The 15,203-nt window shown below is 39.3% G+C and overlaps 1 protein-coding gene and 1 non-coding gene across 2 annotated transcripts; one reads left to right on the top strand and one right to left on the bottom strand.

Moving 5' to 3' along the window:
- Positions 1-5,824: 5,824 nt before the first annotated feature.
- LOC113886604 lies at positions 5,825-5,931 on the bottom strand. The gene has a single exon (XR_003509490.1). It is a non-coding gene; the product is annotated as a U6 spliceosomal RNA (small nuclear RNA).
- Positions 5,932-10,600: 4,669 nt separating this feature from the next.
- Positions 10,601-11,545, top strand: LOC113885818 (olfactory receptor 4D5). The gene has a single exon (XM_027531497.1). It carries the CDS (start codon positions 10,601-10,603, stop codon positions 11,543-11,545), a length of 945 nt encoding a protein of 314 aa, XP_027387298.1.
- The last annotated feature ends 3,658 nt before the right edge of the window (positions 11,546-15,203 follow it).

Below are 15,203 nucleotides of genomic sequence, written 5' to 3'. Positions count from 1 at the left end.
TCAAATGCTCAGTGGCCACATGCAGCTAGAGGCTATAGCATTGGACAGCTCAGGTCTAGAACATAATTTAAAAAATTGGATTTGATTTTCAAAAATTGCTTCCTTTAAAGAAGGAAACCATTAACACAGAGTGGCAGAAAGAACACTGAATCATGAGTCAAATACATTTTGTTTCCGTACTAATTCTAACACGGTGTAACGTTTGACTCAGCAGAGAATCTCTGAGTTTTATGTTTTAGTCTATAAAAAATAATAAATACTTATAAAGATGGCCATGCAAATTAAATAAGACATTTTTTGCATTGTCTATTGTGTGTAAAAATATTTCTAGTATTGTAATTCCTACTTTAGAGGCTGATGATTCCATAGGTTAATTCACTAGGCTACTCAGATAAGGAATCTGAGTCTGAGATAGGTGTCCACAGGCTCTTCTCTCCCTTCCTGTGTCTTGGTGGCCTGAACCTCCAGCTTTTGGGAAAATCAGGAGGTAATTTAAAACCTGTTTATTTTAATACCTATACAACATGAGCATTGTAATTGTGAAACTCACCTTCCTCCTTGTTCTTATCACTTTAAGAATAAAAATGAGTCAGTTGTACCTTTTCATCTTGGCATGAAGCAGAAGCAGATCTAAGTGAGTGTGACTTCTGTTCTCAGTTCAATTATTTTATGCCTAGAGATATAAAAAACAAGCGTCCCCCAAGGGATTCTGATCTCTGGAGTTTAGTGGCTGGTATATTTGTAAGAATATATCCTATCGTATTCTTTTTACATAAGAAAACCTAGCCGTGTAATATCACATTTCCAGAACATTGTAATTAGTGTAGCTCAAAATCAGAAATATATTTACAGCACGTAATGAAGAAATAGAATGTATGAGGAAAGGAATGTAATACTCTCATAAGAAGTATTTTAAACTGTAGTGATAGATTTCCAGTCATATTTTTTAAAGTCATGGATAAAATTTTAATTTAAAAGGTATGTATAGAACAGTCTTTTGGACTCTGTGGGAGAGGGAGAGGGTGGGATGGTTTGGGAGAATGGCATTGAAATATGTATAATATCATATATGAAACGAGTCGCCAGTCCAGGTTCGATGCATGATACTGGATGCTTGGGGCTGGTGCACTGGGATGACCCAGAGGGATGGTATGGGGAGGGAGGAGGAAGGAGGGTTCAGGATGGGGAACACATGTATACCTGTGGCAGATTCATTTTGGTATATGGCAAAACCAATACAATATTGTAAAGTTAAATAAAATAAAATTAAAAAAAATAATAATTCAAATATTACATAAATTAGTGGCTACAGGACTGGAAAAGGTCAGTTTTCATTCCAATCCCAAAGAAAGGCAATGCCAAAGAATACTCAAACAACCGCACAATTGCACTCATCTCACACGCTAGTAAAGTAATGCTCAAAATTCTCCAAGCCAGGCTTCAGCAATATGTGAACCGTGAACTTCCTGATGTTCAAACTGGTTTTAGAAAAGGCAGAGGAACCAGAGATCAAATTGCCAACATCTACTGGATCATGGAAAAAGCAAGAGAGTTCCAGAAAAACATCTATTTCTGCTTTATTGACTATGCCAAAACCTTTGACTGTGTGGATCACAATAAACTGTGGAAAATTCTGAAAGAGATGGGAGACCAGACCACCTGATCTGCCTCTTGAGAAATTTGTATGCAGGGCAGGAAGCAACAGTTAGAACTGGACATGGAACAACAGACTGGTTCCAAATAGGAAAAGGAGTATGTCAAGGCTGTATATTGTCACCCTGCTTATTTAACTTATATGCAGAATACATCATGAGAAATGCTGGGCTGGAAGAAACACAAGCTGGAATCAAGATTGCCGGGAGAAATATCAATCACCTCAGACATGCAGATGACACCACCCTTATGGCAGAAAGTGAAGAGGAACTCAAAAGCCTCTTGATGAAAGTGAAAGTGGAGAGTGAAAAAGTTGGCTTAAAGCTCAACATTCAGAAAACGAAGGTCATGGCATCTGGTCCCATCACTTCATGGGAAATAGATGGGGAAACAGTGGAAACAGTGTCAGACTTTATTTTTCTGGGCTCCAAAATCACTGCAGATGGTGACTGCAGCCATGAAATTAAAAGACGTTTACTCCTTGGAAGGAAAGTTATGTCCAACCTAGATAGCATATTCAAAAGCAGAGACATTACTTTGCCAACAAAGGTTCATCTAGTCAAGGCTATGGTTTTTCCTGTGGTCATGTATGGATGTGAGAGTTGGACTGTGAAGAAGGCTGAGCGCCGAAGAATTGATGCTTTTGAACTGTGGTGTTGGAGAAGACTCTTGAGAGTCCCTTGGACTGCAAGGAGATCCAACCAGTCCATTCTGAAGGAGATCAGCCCTGGGATTTCTTTGGAAGGAATGATGCTAAAGCTGAAACTCCAGCACTTTGGCCACTTCATGCGAAGAGTTGACTCACTGGAAAAGACTCTGATGCTGGGAGGGATTGGGGGCAGGAGGAGAAGGGGACGACAGAGGATGAGATGGCTGGATGGCATCACTGACTCGATGGACGTGAGTCTGAGTGAACTCCGGGAGTTGGTGATGGACAGGGAGGCCTGGCGTGTTGTGATTCATGGGGTCGCAAAGAGTCGGACACGACTGAGCGACTGATCTGATCTGTTCTGATTCCTACTCCAAGATATTTGAAGCTACTTTTTTTTTTCTTAAAATTCTTTTATTGAAATATAGTGGGCTTACAGTACTGTATTAGGTTCAAGTGTACTGTAGTTATTTAGTTATTATATGTATATACAAATATATTCTTTTTCAGATTCTTTTCAATTGTAAGTTATTTCATAATATCGAATATAGTTCCTTGTGCTATACAGTAGTTCCTTGTTTGTTTATATGTAGTAGGGAGTGAAGTGAAGTCGTCAGTCGTGTCCGACTCTTTGCGACCCTATGGACTGTAGCCTACCACGCTCCTCCATCCATGGGATTTCCCAGGCAAGAATACTGGAGTGGGTTGCCATTTCCTTCTTCAGAGGATTGTCCCAACCCAGGGATCAAACCTGGGTCTCCTGCATTGTAGGCAGACGCTTTACAATCTAAGCCACCAGGGAAGTCATATGTAGTAGTAGGTATCTGTTAATCTCAAACTTTTAATTTTTCCCTTCCTCTCCTTTGGTAACCATAAGCTGTTTTCTATGTCTGTTTTGTAAATAGGTTGACTTGTATAATATTTTTTAGATTCAAGGTATAAATCATATTATATGATACTTATCTTTCTCTATCTGACTTACTTCACTTTGATTGATAATCTCTAGGTCCATTCATGTTGCTGCAAATGGCATTATTTCATTTTTTATGGCTGAGTAATGTTCCATCGTATATGTGTTCCACTACTTTCTCCATTCATCTGTTAATGGACATTTAGGTTGCTTCCATGTCTTGGCTACTGTAAATAGTGCCGCTATAAATATTGAGGTGTATGTATCTTTTTGAAGTTTGATTTTCTCTGAATATATGTTCAGGAGTGGGACTGCTGGGTCATATTGTAACTCTATTTTTAGTGATTTTAGGGAACCTTCATACTGTTCTCGATAGTGGCTGTACCAATTTACATTCCGACCAACAGTGTAAAAGGTAGAATTTCTATTCTTAATAAATAGTTCACAAATAAGATAAACAAAACTATAAAAATGATAATGCATGGAACATCTGGGAAAAGAATAAAGAAACACCACTATCAATATGAATGTCATGGAAGAATTTTTAAGACAAAAAAATAACTATCTTCAATAATTTTAAAAGTGCATGTTAAAATCAGACTTTTAGAAAATTCAATTGAAAATGATGCAAAGATTGATAATTATTGTTGGCAAAAATATGGTGAGATTGAACATCTCACATACATCAATTGGAATAAATTTTCTGAAAATAAATAACAAATAAATATAAACAATAAATATATAACATATATATAACAAACATTTAATAAAATGTTCATATGAGAATATGTATCTCATATATATAAATTGTAATAAATTTTTTGAAAATAAACATATAACAAGCATTCAGTAAAATTTTCATATCTGAGAGTTCTAAAACATCTACAAATTTGAGGATTTTATGAAGTATATACTTTGCCTTATTGATATGCATAAAATATTGTCCAATACACAGATGACCTCAAAAATCTTTAACAAAGACAATGATACAAAAAGCAATTGGTTGGGAACAATAAAGTCAGATTGAGGAGCAGCAGGTTTGTGGTAGTTGGCTGAACTCTTACTTTCTCAGTGAACACTCACATTGGTTTATTTTATGCATTTAAATCTTTGATCTGTATGGTAATTAATAAACATTATAAAATAGGGTAGGAGAAAGATAGGAAAACAGATAACTGGAGACAAATAATTGCAAATTTAATTTTTGAATTATGGTGCCATGATATGGTAATGCAGAAAAATCTTTCAAGCCAGAGGGAAAGCAGTTCATTTATCCCACAGGGATGGTTTACTCAAGCCATTGCCCCTCCATGCTCTGGTTCTTGGTGTGGTCTCCAGTGACATTTGACTTTGGAGAGCACCGGGCAGGTTTGCCTGCCCCATACCTGGAATTTGCCTCCTGTTGTGCCAATAATCCCTCTGCACTAAAATTAGCCAAGTTCCATTCCCCAAAGCCCTTTCAAAGGCTCAGCAGAATCTTTACACTCAAATATTTTTCCCCATATTTATAAATCTATATTTGCTATTGGTATATCTTAAATGGGAAGCTGCAGGTAAGTGAACCACTGCTATTTCATGTGTTCTTTGGCTTTTTCTCATCCATTTGGAGATGTAGATCCTGAAATTTCCATTGAAAGGATATGATGTAGAGCACGGTCTAGTCTGTGCTACTAATGAACTTTGAGAATTTAGCAAGTCATTTTTGTTCTCTGAGACTCAACTCTGCTGGAGTGACTTTGCATTAAAGTCTAAGACCATTTTTCATGCTGTGGTCACTCTACTTTTAGGATGAGAAATAAGATTTAAAATTAGACTATTTCCTTTTTTTTTGGTAGGTTTTATTATTTTTTAGTTGGAATATAATTGCTTTACAATGTTGTATTAGTTTCTACTGTATAACAAAGTGAATCAGCTATATGAATACATATATTCCTTCCTTCTTGGAGGTTCACTTAAATGGAGTGAGTAAACAAGAGGTTTAAATATCTATAATTCCACTGACCAAAGAGAATTCACAAATTTTAAATGTTTACTTAAATAGGGTGTTCAAATGGCACAGCTAAGCAGTACTAATGCCTTTTTGATTTCCTTACTCCCCTGCTTGTAAACTCTATCTAAAACAGGAACTTCTTAACCTGACATTTACCTAAAGCTGAAGTTATGATCTGAGTCCTCTGTCTACTTTTCCTACATTATCGCTTACCACTATTTCTATTTCAAGAAAGACATTCTGACTCTATTCAGACATTCCCTCTACTGTTGCATCTCTGTGTATTTTTTATTTCTTTCTTTTTTGTGTGGTTTTCCATTTACCATCTTTGTATTTGACAACATTATATAAATCTTTAGACTAGATTTTTGTTTTAAAAATATTTATTTATTTTGGCTGCACCGGGTCTTAGTTGCAGCATGGGAACCCTTAGTTGTGGCAAGTGGGATCTACTTCCCTGATCAGGGGTCCCCTGCATTGGGCGCAAGGAGTCTTAGCCACTGGACCCCAGAGGAAGTCCTAGAGTAGATTTTCCAAAATTATTTCTCTAGTTAGCTTCTTACAAAAATATAAAAAGCCAAACAAAAACAGTTACACAGTTATTATACAAAATGTATTCTATAAAAATATGGAACGCTTCATGAATTTGCATGTCATCCTTGTGCAGGGCCCATGCTAATCTTCTCTGTATTGTTTCAATTTTAGTATATGTGCTGCCAAAGCGAGCACTCTGTATTTTCTTAATGTTTCTTCCTTCAGAAATGCAGCATTTCTATCCTTCCCTGTTTCTGAGTTAAGAATACTTTCTAAATTTCAAGATACAGCTACTATTTATTTACATTCAAGATACTGTTATCTAGTATTCTTCTAGGCATTAGGCTAAAAGCTTTCTTTTTTTTTTTTCTTTTTTTCTAATTTTATTTTATTTTTAAACTTTACATAATTGTATTAGTTTTGCCAAATATCAAAATGAATCCGCCACAGGTATACATGTGTTCCCCATCCTGAACCCTTCTCCCTCCTCCCTCCCCATACCATCCCTCTGGGTCATCCCAGTGCACTAGCCCCAAGCATCCAGTATCGTGCATCGAACCTGGACTGGCAACTCGTTTCTTACATGATATTTTACATGTTTCAATGCCATTCTCCCAAATCTTCCCACCCTCTCCCTCTCCCACAGAGTCCATAAGACTGTTCTATACATCAGTGTCTCTTTTGCTGTCTCGTACACCGGGTTATTGTTACCATCTTTCTAAATTCCATATATATGCGTTAGTATACTGTATTTATGTTTTTCCTTCTGGCTTACTTCACTCTGTATAAAATGAAACTAGACCACTTTCTAACACCACACACAAAAATAAACTCAAAATGGATTAAAGATCTAAACGTAAGACCAGAAACTATAAAACTCCTAGAGGAGAACATAGGCAAAACACTCTCCGACATACATCACAGCAGGATTCTCTATGACCCACCTCCCAGAATATTGGAAATAGAAGCAAAAATAAACAAATGGGACCTAATTAACCTTAAAAGCTTCTGCACATCAAAGGAAACTATTAGCAAGGTGAAAAGACAGCCTTCAGAATGGGAGAAAATAATAGCAAATGAAGCAACCGACAAACAACTAATCTCAAAAATATACAAGCAACTCCTACAGCTCAACTCCAGAAAAATAAACGACCCAATCAAAAAATGGGCCAAAGAACTAAATAGACATTTCTCCAAAGAAGACATACAGATGGCTAACAAACACATGAAAAGATGCTCAACATCACTCATTATCAGAGAAATGCAAATCAAAACCACTATGAGGTACCATTTCACACCAGTCAGAATGGCTGCAATCCAAAAGTCTACAAATAATAAATGCTGGAGAGGGTGTGGAGAAAAGGGAACCCTCTTACACTGTTGGTGGGAGTGCAAACTAGTCCAGCCACTATGGAGAACAGTGTGGAGATTCCTTAAAAAACTGGAAATAGAACTGCCTTATGATCCAGCAATCCCACTGCTGGGCATACACACTGAGGAAACCAGAAGGGAAAGAGACACGTGTACCCCAATGTTCATCGCAGCACTGTTTATAATAGCCAGGACATGGAAGCAACCTAGATGTCCATCAGCAGATGAATGGATAAGAAAGCAGTGGTACATATACACAATGGAGTATTACTCAGCCATTAAAAAGAATACATTTGAATCAGTTCTAAAAGCTTTCTATACATTGTCTAATTTCATGCTTAAATCAACCCTCCAGGGGAAGTGCTGCTGTCCTCATTTTGCAATACTGAAAACTGCGATGTAGGCACCATTGCCCATACCATACAGACTAGATTCAGAACAATTCAGATTCTTTAACCAGGAGATCACAGTTTATGAGTCCAAAACCCAAGGTCTACTGGTGATGCTGGGAACACGCTTTCCTCTCTATCCAAGCCGGTTTTTATAGTGTTGGCAAAAGTTATGGCTATTGAGCACCATAGGTATCTGGAAGTAGAGATCCTAAAATGAGTGAAATAGACTTCTCTCCTGGAGGTCTCACAGTTACTCATTCCTTTAAGGGGAAGGAATTTTTTCTCCCCCCAATAGCACTATATTTATAGCATTTTAGAGACATGTATCACATTTTAAATTTATTTAAAAGTTTTATTTTGTTCTTAATTTACAAAATGATTTTCTTATCTTTCCATCTAAAATAAGATACAAGAAGGTAGAGATACTATGTATTACTTCTTCACTATTTTTGTAGTTGCTAGTACTCTTTGTTTACATAAAATATCCTGAGAATAAATGATCACTGAATTGGAGTGAATGGAAAATTCACAAATGTATGCCTAGTGATGGTTTGGCGGTTTAGTCGCTCAGTTGTGTCTGACTCTTGTGACCGCATGGGCTGTAGCCTTCCAGTCTCCTCTGTCCAGGGGATTTCCCAGGCAAGAAGACTGGAGCAGGTTGCCATTTCCTTCTGCAGGGGATCTTCTTGACCCAGGAATGGAACCCAGTTCCCCTGCATTGCATGTATGCCTAGAATTATACTTAAAAATACCTAAAAATGTATGCTGAAGAACAACCCACTATGTCAGTTAAAAATCTAATATTTACATTTACAATGCTAGATATAAGATACATTACAGTGAATTTACCATTTAGAAACATTTCAGGTATGACAAATGAGAGTAAACTCTTTCCTATCTTAGGCTCATTGGCAACAGAATCTGCTTAGAATCATAAAAAGCCTGGGAAAAAAAATCATACCTATATATTAATTTACATATTATGCTTAAAATATCTCAGTGAGGCAAACTGGGTATATTGTCATCATTTTCATTTTACTGGCAGGAAAATTAAAGTTGAGAGAGGTTAAGTAACTTTCCCTAGATCGCATGTCCCAGTGCAAAACTAATTAAGTTAAACTTGAATTGATAAGTGACCATTCTGTTATGGGATGTGAAGAGATGCATTCCAGGTGTCTTGTAAATAGCTAACTTTTTTCAGTTCAGTTCAGTTCAGTCGCTCAGTCGTGTCCGACTCTTTGCGACCCCATGAATTGCAGCATGCCAGGCCTCGCTGTCCATCACCAACTCCTGGAGTTCACTCAGACTCATGTCCATCGAGTCAGTGATGCCATTCGGCCATCTCATCCTCTGCCGTCCCTTTCTCCTCCTGCCCCCAATCCCTCTCAGCATCAGAGTCTTTTCCAATGAGTCAACTCTTTGCATGAGGTGGCCAAAGTACTGGAGTTTCAGCTTTAGCATCATTCCTTCCAAAGAAATCCCAGGGCTGATCTCCTTCAGAATGGACTGGTTGGATCTCCTTGCAGTCCAAGGGACTCTCAAGAGTCTTCTCCAACACCACAGTTCAAAAGCATCAATTCTTCAGCGCTTAGCTTTCTTCACAGTCCAACTCTCACATCCATACATGACCACAGGAAAAACCATAGCCTTGACTAGACGAACCTTTGTTGGCAAAGTAATGTCTCTGCTTTTGAATATGCTATCTAGGTTGGTCATAACTTTTCTTCCAAAGAGTAAGCGTCTTTTAATTTCATGGCTGCAGCTAGCTTTTTAAGTATCTTTTAAAATGCTTAAATATATGAAACATCTCTTTTATTTCCAAGGTTTTCAAATGTTGAGGCAGCTCTGTATTTTGATAGTGATTTTAAAACTCAAATCAGTATTTGTGATCTTCTCTTGAAACTTTTCATATGTATAAGAAATTACACTTTAGATAAGTACCCTGAGATTAATATTGAAAATCACACTCTGTTCTAGTCACCCTTCTATTTGTTTCCCCAGGGGACTATCATTTCTCTGGGTTTCCCAGAGACACATGATAGAAAGCTTTTCTTCCACATGTTTTCTAATCAGACAGTAGGTCGTTATCTTTATAATGTGCAGAACAGTGGTTTTTTTTTTAACTTTTGATTTTGTATATAGAGTGTGTCAATTAACAATGTTGTGATAGTTTCAAGTGAAAAGCAAAGGGGCTCAGCTGGACATGTACATGTATCCATTCTCCCCTAAACTGCCCTCCCATCCATGTTGCCACATAACACTGAGCAGAGTTCTGTGTGCTAAACAGCAAGACACCGTTGTGTGTACATTTAAACATAGCAGTGTGTAATGCCCATCACAAGCTCCTTAACTCTCCTTTTCTCTATCCTTCCCCTCTAGTAAGCTTAAGTTCGTTCTCTTATGTCTGTGAGTCTGAGGAACAGTGTTTTCTATTTGGTCCCTTGCCCATGATTTAACATCCTTCTAGGATGAAAATCCTAAAGCAGGAAATACATGTCCAAGTTAGAGCTAACTCAAAAGGAAACTGAATATTTTTCCAGGGATATGATGGGAACTTGCACTTTTTTTTGTTTGGGGATATAAAAGAGCAATCTGTCATACCATGGAAACTAAATATCTGCCATGGGAATTTATCAGGTTTCCTACATAAATGCCACATATAATTATAAACTATAGAATATTTTGCAGACATTATGGCTACTTTATATCATAGATGTGGGAAGTGAGGTTTAGAGAATTTCTGAAGATTGATATTGTTTATACAGTTACTGAAAGAATAAAAATTCACTCCCAGTTTGGCAATATTGCCTCTAGTCCCAGTTTGTCATTTTTGAGGACTGATGATTTGTGATTCTCATGAACTATAAATACCAGTGCTATGCTGTGTTTTATGGTCTTGGTGTTTGATTATACCAGTACTTGATGTTCAAATCCTGGGTGTCCCGTAGAACCACTTACAATCTTCTTCTTGTATTAAGTGACAGGCAAAAACTCTATTCCCCAGGGAAGCCAGAAGATATTGTCCCAGAGAAGCTTGTGGAGCCCACAGTGAACATGCCCGTTTTCCTCAGCAGGCTCACTTGCCAGGCCACACCAAGCAGATGACCACAGCGAACCATTCCCAGGTGACAGGTTTTGTCCTCCTGGGGCTCTCTCAGGTATGGGAGCTCCGGCTTTTCTTCTTTATTGTCTTCTCAGTTGTGTATCTTATGACTGTGACTGGAAATCTCCTGATTGTGGCCGTAGTGACCTCTGACCCACGCCTGCATACAACCATGTACTTTCTCTTAGGCAATCTTTCTTTCCTGGACTTTTGCTACTCGTCCATCATGGCACCGAGGATGCTGGCTGACTTGCTCTCGCGGAAGCCTGTCATTTCCTTTGGTGGCTGCCTGACTCAGCTCTTCTTCTTCCACTTCATCGGAGGCATCAAGATCTTCCTGCTGACGGTCATGGCATATGACCGCTATGTTGCCATTTCCCAGCCCCTGCGCTATATGCTTATCATGAATCGGACAGTCTGTGGGCTCCTCGTGGCGGCCTCCTGGGTGGGGGGCTTCATCCACTCCATTGCACAGGTTGGACTGACTGCCCAGTTGCCATTTTGTGGGCCTGACAAGCTGGACAACTTTTACTGTGATGTGCCTCAGCTGATCAAGTTGGCCTGCACAGACACCTTTGTCTTAGAGCTTCTGATGGTGTCTAACAATGGTCTGGTGACCTTGATGTGTTTTCTGGTGCTCTTGGGATCCTACACAGCACTGCTAGTCATGCTCCGAAGCCACTCGCGGGAGGGCCGTAGCAAAGCCCTGTCCACCTGTGCCTCCCATATTGCTGTGGTCACCTTAATCTTCGTGCCTTGTCTCTATATCTATGCACGGCCATTTCGGACATTCCCCATGGACAAGGTGGTCTCTGTGCTGTACACAATGGTCACTCCCATGCTGAATCCTGCCATCTATACCCTGAGAAACAAAGAAGTGATCATAGCCATGAAGAAGCTGTGGAGGAGGCAAAAGGACCTTCTGGATCCCCTGGAGCACTGATGTCCAGATGAGCAGAAGCAGGGAGCTAAGAATCTGAGCTATGCTTCAGTGTAGCAACCTGCCCGAGAAGACCCATAAAGTAGCCAGAGCTACGAGTACGTCTACTGCTTCTTTACTGCTTTAACCTCAGCTAAGTTCTGCTGACCTGAGCTTTTAACAAAGCTAGAAAATGGAATCAAGAGCTTCCTTGGTGGTAAAGAATCTGCCTGCCAATGTAGGAGACATGGGTTAGATCCCTGATCTGTGAAGATCCTGCATGCTATGGAGCAACTAAGCCCATGTATCACAATTATTGAGCCTGTTCTCCAGAGCCTTGGAGCTACAACTACTCAGCACATGTGCCACAACTATGGAAGCCCGAGTGCCAACAAGAGAAGCCACTGCAAACAGAAGCCCATGCTCCGCAACGAGAGAATAACCTCCATTCTTCACAACTAGAGAAAAGCCTGTGTGGCAACGAAGACCCAGCACAGCCAAAACCAAACAAACAAACAAATAAATAAACATTTTTATTGGAAGTAAAAAAGGAAGTGGAATTGAGAAGTTCTTCCAAGTTTCCCCTAGAGAAAAAGCCTCCAGAGCTATTCAGAAATGATGTTAAGCTCCGATGGCACTTTCCTTTACAATGTTGGCCCTGCTGAGAACGTTCAAACTGCAGTATGCATGGAGGTGGTGCATCTGTGTTTTCTTTTCTGATTTTGCTTCTTGGACACAAAATACATTTGAGGAGCTCAAAATGATTCTAAACTTCCAGAAGACAGCAGGGATCTGTAGGTTAAAATAAATGTCAGAAGTCAAATCATGATTTCAGGAGGCTGATTGAATTTAATGTTGATGAAGAGAAAAGGAATCATCTTGGGCAAAGTTCTTTCTTCCTCACAGTTTCTTAAAGTCATTGTCATCTCATGTCATCTCCATCATTAAGTAGTATCTGTTAAGAGCTTACTGCGTGCTGGGCATTGCTCCAAATGATTTAGTTTTATCGTTTACTTTCATTCATTCAACATTCTTATGAGATTGGTACCTTCTGCATTTCAAAAGTGAATCAGTTGCAGGTTAGAGACATAAAATAATTTACTTAAAGCCCCAGAGCTCGTTTCTGAAATGTTTCTGTTTATTTAACTTTTGAGCCCAAGTTCTTGATAATAGCTAAGACTCTCAGATATGAGAGCATATGAATGGCAACCACTCTAGTATTCTTGCCTGGAGAATTCCATGGACAGAGGAGCCTGGTGGGCTACAGTCCATGGGGTCACAGAGAGTCGGACACGACTGAGCGAAAATATCTGAAACCCAGGAAAGAATGCAAAATTGGGATATAAAGTGGGAAGAGAGATTATCCTCTGGTCACTAAATAAAGAGTGGTATAAAATAATACATAAGCACCCCTACTAGCTCTACTTCAAATTAAGAAGGTGTGGAGAAATTATTATGGCCTTCTCCTTCATCATCTCTGTTTCCCCCCAGTACCCTATCTCCTTGATCCAGGTTCCTGCATTTTCTGTCACCAAGGTAACAGTTGGCTTCTCATCTATGTCAGAAGACCTGTGCATTTTTAAACTCACTTCCATATCTAAGAATCAATTTGAAAACAAAGCAAAGCAATGCTTGTTTAACTTCTTGAATGTATTTAATCCATCAGTGATACTCTCCATGGATGCGGGATGAGATGAGGATGACATGTGTCTGTGATCTTAGCATTAAGTCATTATCCGTTGCTTAGTAAGTAAATTAATTAAATTAACTGACAGATTAACTTACTAAGTAAGTTGATTAAATTAAATTAGTAAGTAAATTACTGTAAGTGTAGTTTCCCTCCACAGTAATAGGCAAACAGGGCCTAGATCATGGGTCAGACTTGAAAGAGGAAAGGCAAAGGATTAGAAAAGAGGAAGCTGGGATATTGTAAGACAAGTCATGACAACATAGAGCAAACAAACTGTTTATAGAGTGTGTATTTCAACGGAAAGAGAATTTCAGAATCAGGAGATGTTAAGTCAGAGTCCTCTTTCAATGCACCTTAATTTAGTAGCAAAAATCTAACTGTCTTTTTATTATATTCTGAACTTGTAGCAAACTTTAATTATACAAGTTATATGTGCAAATAGATTGTAGCTTCTCAACAATCAATGTAATTTTCCTAAAAGTGTCCTCTAGCCAATAGTAGGGAAAAATAGCTAAAATTTAGGCAAGTTTAGTACACTTACTTTTATGTATAAAGTCAAATAGTTCCGTAAAAGAAGTGGTCTTTTTTTTTTTTTTTTCCAGAAAATAACTCAGTCCTTTAGAATTGTGGCCTCTCCTTCTTTCCAATTTTGTCCCTTTAAAAAAACTTCTTTATTTATGGCTGCGCTGCTTCTTCACTGCTGCATGGGCTATTCTCTAGTTGCAGCCTGCAGGCTTCTCATGGCAGTGGCTTCTCTTATTGCGGAGCACAGGCTGCAGGGCACGCAGGCTTTAGTAGTTGCTGTGCTCAGGCTCTAGAGCATGGGTTCAGTAGCTGTGGTGCATGGGTTTAGCTACTCCACCACTGTGGGAGCTTCCCAGACCAGGGATCCAACCCGTGTCTCTTGATTGGCAGCTGGATTCTTTACCACTTAGCCACCGGGGAAGCCCTTTCATTTTGTAAAGTGACATCAAAGTGCACAAAGGAGGTGTGCAGTTTACTTGATCCCATGGTGATGAAGCGAGACAGGCCTCGCGTGCACACGCTGTCCTCTGCTACAGAGTGGCTGAACCTGGACTGCTTTCTGGGCTTGTGACTGGACACCAGAGTAACTCCACGTCTGAATGTTCTGCTGACCCCAATGCTGAAGTCTGTGACTAACAGGCTGACATTTGGTTTCTCTGTTTGGTCAGGCTGGGTGATGCTCCCATTGGAGCTTAGTCTCACCTAATCTCTGGTTTGAGTCATAGATCCCATTGAATCTGTTGCTCTTTTTCCACCCATTCCTAGGCCAATTTTTTCATCCCACAGAGCTTAATCATGTGACCCCTGGCCACTGTGAAGCCAGGACACATTCACTTGCTGTCAGCTCAGACCCCAACTGAATCCCTCCTCGGCAGAATATGGGATCTTGGGGTCCATCCATTATCACAAGGAAATTGAGGGTGCTTGAAAAGCTATATTGCCAACCCATCCTTTGCCTTACTACCCTGGTTCTCTCAGCTGACTTTAATGTGACCACATACCAGCTTGGTTTGTGGACAGCCTGTGGGACCAGCTCATTCAATGCCCTAAACGTGAGCAGGAAGAGGGCTTCTGTCCTCGGCATTCCCCTTAGTCTGTTCTCAGAGGCAATGCAGTGAAGGAATATGGAGACACCCCTCTGACCCTCTGCCTCCTCTACCTATGTATTCTTTTGTTTCCTTTCAATATTTTGCTCTTTCTCTTTCTGACCAGAACCTTCATAGGTGAAACTCTATGTTCTGGTAACTAATCAGGCCTAGATCCCAGTGTCTCAAAGAGACATTAAAGAAAAACAGAAAATCCTTTTCACTCTGCCAAACTCAAGTTTCATGACTGTTATCTTGATAAAAGATCAAAAGAATCAAAACTAATAGGTGTCTTCTTTGTTTCTGTGTTTTCTCTATGTATCTATCTATGAGTCTTGCTGGGAAGCCTTTGGATTAGAAATATTAATGAAACCATGGTTTA

This window comes from Bos indicus x Bos taurus, chromosome 29, assembly GCF_003369695.1.
Source record: "Bos indicus x Bos taurus breed Angus x Brahman F1 hybrid chromosome 29, Bos_hybrid_MaternalHap_v2.0, whole genome shotgun sequence".
In the NCBI taxonomy this organism is placed as follows: Eukaryota; Metazoa; Chordata; class Mammalia; order Artiodactyla; family Bovidae; genus Bos; species Bos indicus x Bos taurus.
This window is presented reverse-complemented; position numbering and strand designations above follow the sequence as displayed.

Bases quoted from the DNA above. Each gene is read 5' to 3' on its own strand.
- LOC113885818 (XM_027531497.1), top strand. From the start codon at position 10,601: ATGACCACAGCGAACCATTCCCAGGTGACAGGTTTTGTCCTCCTGGGG.